Consider the following 8,491-nt stretch of genomic DNA (forward strand, 5'->3'; position numbering starts at 1 on the left):
AAATTAACAATTCAAGGAATTTTGTTTTCTTTCCACATATTTTTTAATAACAAAATCAAAAAGACGAATGTAGGGCGTTATATAAATGACATTATTGCTATTGGTATTACAATTATTATTGTCATTATTTTATAATTTCAAAGAAATTTAGCCAGCATGTTTTTCTAAGTCATACTCCTTAAATCGTACAGCAAAACTGTACACACACATATACGAACAGAAATGCACGCACGTTTTTACACACACACACACACACACACACACACACACACACACACACACACACACACACACACACACATACACACACACAGACACACATACACACACAAACGCATTCATTATACACGTTACCTGCAAACAACAATTTTGTAATTAAAATAAACAGACCAGCATGACTATTTATAACAATGGAGATTACAATGACAGTCAGAATGGTGGTGATGATGTAGATGAAGATGATGAAGATGATGATGAAGATGATGATGAAGATGATGATGAAGATGATGGCTCTGATAATAATACAAGTTTTAAAAAAACAGTGATGGTGATGACGACGACGACGATGATGTCTATGATGAAGACAACGTTGGCGGTGATGATAACAACAATGACAACAACAATAACAATACTAATAATAATAACAACAACAATAACAACAACAACAATGTCTGACCATTTTTATTGAGAAGCCAACTTATTTGATAACAATATATTTTAAACTGGACATGAACCCTATTTTTGAACAATACATTTTTTCTTTCACCTGGACCAATTTTTGTAAAAAACAAAATACTAAAAACTATACAAAAAATAATGAAAATAAAAGGAAAAAAATTGATAACCAGATCTCTAAAGCGGAGAATCAAAAAAGTTACAATACTAAAATTTCCTAATACCAAAAAAATAAAATCATCACACACAAACACACACACACAAACACACACACACATACACACACGCACAGAACAACAACAACACACAACAACAACATACACACACACACACACACATACAAACACACACAAACACAGCAGCACATTTCAACAATGGACGAAAAAAGACTAAAACATAAAGATGAAAAGATTTCATCCAACCGACACGAACTCGACATAAACAATATTACCGAACGGTTTGTTACCGACTGACCGGCTGTAAAACGTTCCATCGCTATTATTACCTCCATTATCATTAGGCCGGCAGTTGGCGTTTTAATCGCTGCTGTGGCTACTGCTTCTAATTTTAGCCCAATAACGTCAGCAGTTATTATTAGCGTGGCTATAAATAGTGCAATGCTATTGGCGTTTCAATTCAATTATTCTTAATTGATCTTTATTCTTCATGTGTTGATTTAGAGAGTAATTTCTGAACAATTTGTTGGTGTAATGTCCCAAATAAATGTTATTTACTACTACTACTACTACTACCACTACTACTACTACTACTACTATTACCACTACTACTTCTTCTACTACTACCACTACTACTATCACTGCTACTACTACTACCACTACTACCACTACTACTTCTTCTACTACTACCACTACTACTATCACTGCTACTACTACTACCACTACTACTACTACTACTACTTCTACTACTACCACTACTACTATTACTGCTGTCACTACTACCACTACTACTACTACTACTACTACTACTACTACTACTACTACTACTACTACTACTACTACTGCTATTGCTGCTGCTACTACTACTACTACTACTACTACTACTACTACTACTACTACTACTACTACTGCTATTGCTGCTGCTACTACTACTGCTACTACTACTGCTATTACTACTATTACTACTGCGACTACTACTGCTGCTACTTTTACTACTGCAACTATTATTACGACTTAGTTTTTAGTTTAGTTTTTTAAACGGTCATTTCAAAGATGATGTAAAAGAAGAAGAAAAAGAAGAAAAAAATGATGATGATGATAATGTGATGATGATGATGGCTTGAGAATTTCTATGGCACTTCATGCGAGGTTACATCCGGCTGGTGTTTGAGTCACACTGAGTCGAATACAAAAACGTTTGAAAACTCAAGTATTTACTAAATCAAATGAATGCGGCTACTAACGCTACTACAATTGCTACTGCTACTACAATTACTTTTACTATTACTACCTCTACTATTACTACTATTAGCAATACAACTACTGCTGCTGCTACTACAACCGCTACAATTGTTACTATAATTAATACTGGTAGTGCGACTAATTAATACTACGTTACTAATAATAAACTTCCAATAATACAGTAATCATCATCAGCAGCACCATCATCATCACCATCATCATCACCACCACCAACATCATCACTACCACCAACATCATCACCACCCCAACATCATCATCATCATCAACAACATCGTCATCAGGGTCAGCAGCAGCTGCAGCAGCTGCACGAGCGAAGGAAACTTGAAAGTAGCTATAAATAAGAAAGCATGACATGACGACTGTCTTTTTGTTTGTTGTCTTTAATAAATAAATAAATGAACAGATAGATGAAAGGATGAAAAAATGAATGGTTGGATGAGTAAATGAATAAATGAACGAATGAATGAATGACTGTGTGAGTGAGTGAATAAGTGAGTGAGTGAGCGAATGAATGAAAAAATGAATGAATGAATGATTGAATGAATGAAGAAGGGATGAATGGATTGAAAAAAACACATTAAATTGGACTGATGAATAAAATAATTAATTAATTAATGATTGAAGGAGTGACTGAGTGAATGAATGATTGACGACATGAACGAATGAATAAATTACTGAGCGATTGAACGAACAAATCAGTAAATAAATAAACAAATATGCATCTATTTATAGCACTCGGAAATTTTAGTCTGTACATGAAATGAACGTAAACGCATATCTAAGTTTATAACGGAATCATAAACGTTTAGATATTTTTATAACAGGTACTAAACTATTTGCGAGTGTATGTGCGGTTTTATGTTTGTGTGTGTGTTTGTGTGTGTGTGTTTGTGTGTGTGTATGTGTGCGGGCGTGTGTGAATGTGCGCGCGCGTTTAATTATTCATTTTTTTAATATTTGCCAATGATTTATATTTATATATTCATCTATTCTCTATATCGATTCCATTTGATTCTTGATAAATGGACTACATCCTTAGAAGAGTAGGAAATGAATGAATGAATGAATGAATGAATGAATGAATGAATGAATGACTGAATGAATGAATGAATGAATGAATGAATGAATGAATGAATGATTGAATGAATGAATGAATGAATGAATGAATGAATGAATGAATGAATGAATGAATGAATGAATGAATGAATGAATGAATGAATGAATGAATGAATGAATGAATGAATGAATGAATGAATGAATGAATGAAAGAAAAAAAGGAGAAATGACGGCAGGAAGAAATGAAAAATTGAAAAAAGAAAAACGGAAGGAAAAAAAAAGAAAGTAATCCCAACGATCCGTGATGTCCCACAATATCCTGGGATGTCATTTATCTACTGAATGATTTGTGTCTCGAACATTAAATCTTTTTCCAATCTTCTAGTTTTTCTTGAGCTAAATTTGCTTGCTTTTAAATTGAGATGCACACAACACACACGCACACACACACACACACACACACGCACACACACACACAAACACACACGCACGCACGCACGCACACACACTCACACATACCAAAAACACACGTTAAAATATTGACCTAAAATTCTGGTGATATTTAAATTTGTAAGTAAATTGATAAAATGAATCAACCAGATTACCTGGAATTTTTTTGTAAACTTTTCATAAGGCCACCTAGAAATAAAAAATATAAATTTGCTCATTAAAAGTACAATAGATTTCATATTAAATTGAGTAATCTTTAAAATTTGAATACTTTGTAAACACAACGGCATACGTTTTTAAAAAATTCACGCAAAAATCAGATAGATGAACAATTTGTAATAATAACATAAATATATTGATTGTGATAGTATTGACTGAATTTATTCTCTCTTCCTCCTCTCTCTGTCTTTCTCTCTCTGTCTCTGCCTTTCTGTTTCTGCCTTTCTGTCTCTCTCCTTGTCTTTCTCTTATTCTCTTTCTTTCTCTCTCTCTTTTTTAATTTTCTGTTTTGTTTATTGCAGCAATTTTTGCTCGCCTGGCCGTCTTAATGAGAATGTGCAGTTGGATGGTCGTCTATTCGGCCGACAGTTGCCTCAAATTGAAATAAAAATATTCACGTACATACACACGCATGCACACACAAACACACATACACCCATACGCATACATACATACAAACACATCATTTCAATATATTTGAATTAAAGCCGTGTAAGTTCATACACTGAAAGCATTCATGTTTGAGTGTTTATAAATAGGCGAGGCGAAACAAACCATACACATGAACACACATACACACATGCACAATGAAACGCACATATATACTAATAATCACGCGTATACGCACTGCACATACATGCGTGCGTGCGTGAATGAACTAACGTATAAGCCTGATTATGACAGTCAACTACCTAGAATTCAATGTTTCAATGCGTTAGCAGCAACATTCAAATGATGAAGAATGAGTTGAATTTTTTTCCATCAACATGTGTGTGTGTGTGTGTTTGTATGTGTGTGTGTGTTTGTGTGTGTTTGTGTGTGTGTTTGTGTGTTTGTGTGTGTGTTTGTGTGTGTGTATGTGTGTGCGCGCGTTTGTACAAACAATTTGAACGCACATACATGAAGCCATTTAAACACAAGAAACACACGTAAAAATTTATAAAGAAGCACACACACACACACTCGCACACACACACTCGCACACACTCACACACACGCTAGATACATTTTAGTGTACAATTATATCAATAGCAACAACACAACATCATCATCAACAACAACGACAACCTCAACGACAACAACAACAACAATAACAACATCCACAACAAAAAAACAACAACATCTACAACAACAATAATAACAAAAACAACAATATTAACAACAACAACAACAGCCACAAAAATAAGAACATCATCATCAACAACAACAACAACAACCACAAAAATAGCAACAACAAATTGTAGATAAACTCAATTTAACCTTATTAGGACAATTCATCACAGACAGACTGACCTTCAAACATCAACATAAGTTCAACAGTGGCGATGCTACAGCCGTTGTGGCTACTGCTGCTGCTGCTGATGTTGTAGTTGATGATGATTGTGGTATAAGATAGCATGGTGGCATTTGTTGCAACATTTGAAAAGAAATTTTTATTAGGCGCAATCACGAGTGTTTGCCAATGGCAGGTGAAATACGTTTCAGCGCCATCTTCATCCTCTTTGTCATCATCGTCATCGTCGTCGTCTTCATCATCATCATCATCATTCAAGTGATGTTACTAACTTTGCATTCATTTCAATCCAATCCAATCCAATCCATCCAATAATTACACGGCTTCTCTTAACACCCTGATATTACCAAAAAAAAACTCAAGAAAGTCAAAAAGGAATAAATAAATAAATGTATGTTTTTGTATGTATGTATGTATGTATGTATGTATGTATGTATGTATGTATGTATGTATGTATGTATGTATGTATGTATGTATGTATGTATGTATGTATGTATGTTTGTATGTATGTATGTACGTATGTATGTATGTATGTATGTATGTATGTATGTATGTATGTATGTATGTATGTATGTATGTATGTATGTATGTATGTATGTATGTATGTATGTATGTATGTACGTATGTATGTAAACATGTATGTATGTATTTATGTTTGTGTGTGTATGTATGTATGCATGTATTTATGTATGTGTGTATGTATGTATGTATGTATTTAAGTGTGTGTATGTATTCAAGAACTAACACTTAATTAAGCATCTTGGCGTTAATTTTTCAATAAAGTTAGATCATCTGGCTATCGCACTGGCATCTTCATTATTATTATTTAGCTATTAAGACGGGATTATCATCATCGCCGTCATTCTCAACATCATCATCATCATTATCATCATCATCATTTTTATCATCACCACTATCATCGTCGTCGTCATCATCATCGTCGTCTTCATCATCCTCATCATCATCATCCTTATCGTCATCATTATCTTCGTCGTCATCATCATCATTATCATCATCGTCGTCGTCGTCGTCATCATCATCATCGTCCTCAACAACAAAATACTTCCTCAAGAACGACGCGACAGAATGTTTTGTCTAACAGACCCTTAGGAAAGAGTTAGATTAAAGCAGAAAATTTCAAGAAAACATGTTGCCATTTGCCCATCTTTTGGAAACTTTCCTTTAATTATCTTCAAAAATAATTTAAAAAAAATTCTCGTTTATTCGTTAATTAAATTTGAAAATTTAATAAACTATGAAAATAGTTACGTACAAACATTCAGGCACACATACATTCAGACATACATACACACAGACAGACAAAAATACACACATATACGTACATACGTACATAAATATATAAAACTTTAATTTTGTAAACATCAATATGAATTAGTTTTCATTTATTTATTCATTATTATATGCTTCACAATTTATAAATAAATCGAATATTTATTCTTACGAGTCCCAAAAATCATTGGCATGATAGTACACAGATGGTACTTTTGCGAAGAAACTGTAGATCAAGTATATCGATGCATCCATATATACATATATAAACATAAAAACTGATACATACAAACAAACATGCACCTACATACATGTGTTGTATACAAACATACATGCATGCATACAATATATATAAATAAATATATAGATATAGATACACACATTAGACAGCATACAAGTAACCAATAAAAAACAACAACATTACAACACTCAACTACGAATAATCACACCAACACATGAATAAACACGTACATACACACACACACACATTTTCAAACACACACACACATTCACATTCACACACACACACACACGGCATACGCACTTAAAGTCTTTAATGTTTGAACGAAGAGCGCTTTATATGACCGCAAGCAAACGCCAAACTCAACATTTGAAATTCTTTCTGTTACTGAAACTGCTATAAATGTCGTCATCGTCGTCTTCATCATTGTCGTCACCTCTGTGGCCTTCATCGTTTGCACCGTCATCATCTTCATCGTCCTTTTATTCATTATATCTTCTTTTACGATAGTTTAAAAAGACTAAAATTTTATCATCATCTCATTAACCGCATAGCATTTTCTAATAATAATAATAATCATCATCATCAACGCCATCATCACTATCATCACCATCATCATTATCACCATCATCATCAACATCATCACCATCATCAACATCATCACCATCATCAACATCATCACCATCATCAACATCATAGCGGTCTTGGTCATTTACAAATGCATGTTCATATCGGGCGAAGGCGTACATTGGTCACATGTATCTATTACGTCATTGCTAACCGGAAATGTAAAAAAACGGACAAACTGACCATCACATAGAGAAATCAAAACAGACAGACGGACAAACAAGCAGACAAACACACCCATTCTTTAAGATTATGTTTGCTTTGTTTATATACATTTACTTAATGTCAATTCTGCACTTTGTTTGTTTGTTTATATAATTTCATATTTGTTTGCCCAAACATGTGCGCTGTGTTTGTTCATTAATTACTATTTATTATGTTTCCATGTGAGACTCTGTATGTGTGTGTGTGTCTGTATGTGTGTGTGTCTATATGTGTGTGTGTCTGTATGTGTGTGTATTTTTTTGAAGAATGTTTACGAGAATGTTTCATTCACTTTGCCCGTAAGAAGCGTGAACACAAACAAACATACAAATATAGACAGCGTAATCCGACAACGAAATTGAAACATAAAAATGAACTCGCCGTATTTTAAAAGAAAAAAAGGTTACTGCAACCAAAACCTCAATCAAACTCACTTAATAAAAATAAAACTGAAACATGAAATAAAATTTTTTTCTTCTTTTATGGCACGTTTGCGACTGACATTTAGATAGAGTAGAGTAGTTAGAGTAGATAGAAATCCCAATAAACGCGTTTATGGGTAAAAACTTAAATATACAAACACACACACACACACGGACGTACAAACACACACACAAACAAACACACGCAAACACAAACATTCACACACATGCATATCCAAAAACTTAAATACTAAGCATAAAAAAGAACCATAAATAAAATCGAAAGCAAACAAGCGTAGAAATATAGAATGTGCTGGGCAAACATGTGGACAGCGGGATAATATGATGTTGATTGCTTGATGGAGATATAGGAGCAGCCGTTTAAACTGCCCACTACCAATGAAAACAATAATGACGACGACGATGAAGATGATGATGGTGGGGATGACGATGACGATGATGATGAAAGAGTGATGATCATGAAGATGACGATGATGATAATTTACAATTACTTCAAGTGTTTTGCTTTATTTTAAAATTGGAGATTTTAATTCGAAAGAATGTTTAAACGTTT

The 8,491-nt window shown here is 33.6% G+C and overlaps 1 protein-coding gene across 1 annotated transcript; it reads left to right on the forward strand.

The window, feature by feature from the left end:
• Nucleotides 1-394: 394 nt before the first annotated feature.
• On the forward strand, nt 395-1,325 carry HELRODRAFT_166343 (hypothetical protein; the record flags this gene model as incomplete). Its single annotated transcript, XM_009033287.1, has 3 exons — nt 395-547; nt 1,035-1,132; nt 1,196-1,325. 3 exons carry the CDS (start codon nt 395-397, stop codon nt 1,323-1,325), a joined length of 381 nt encoding a protein of 126 aa, XP_009031535.1.
• Nucleotides 1,326-8,491: the final 7,166 nt, after the last annotated feature.

The sequence above is a fragment of the Helobdella robusta genome, assembly GCF_000326865.2.
Source record: "Helobdella robusta unplaced genomic scaffold HELROscaffold_9, whole genome shotgun sequence".
Lineage (NCBI taxonomy): Eukaryota > Metazoa > Annelida > Clitellata > Rhynchobdellida > Glossiphoniidae > Helobdella > Helobdella robusta.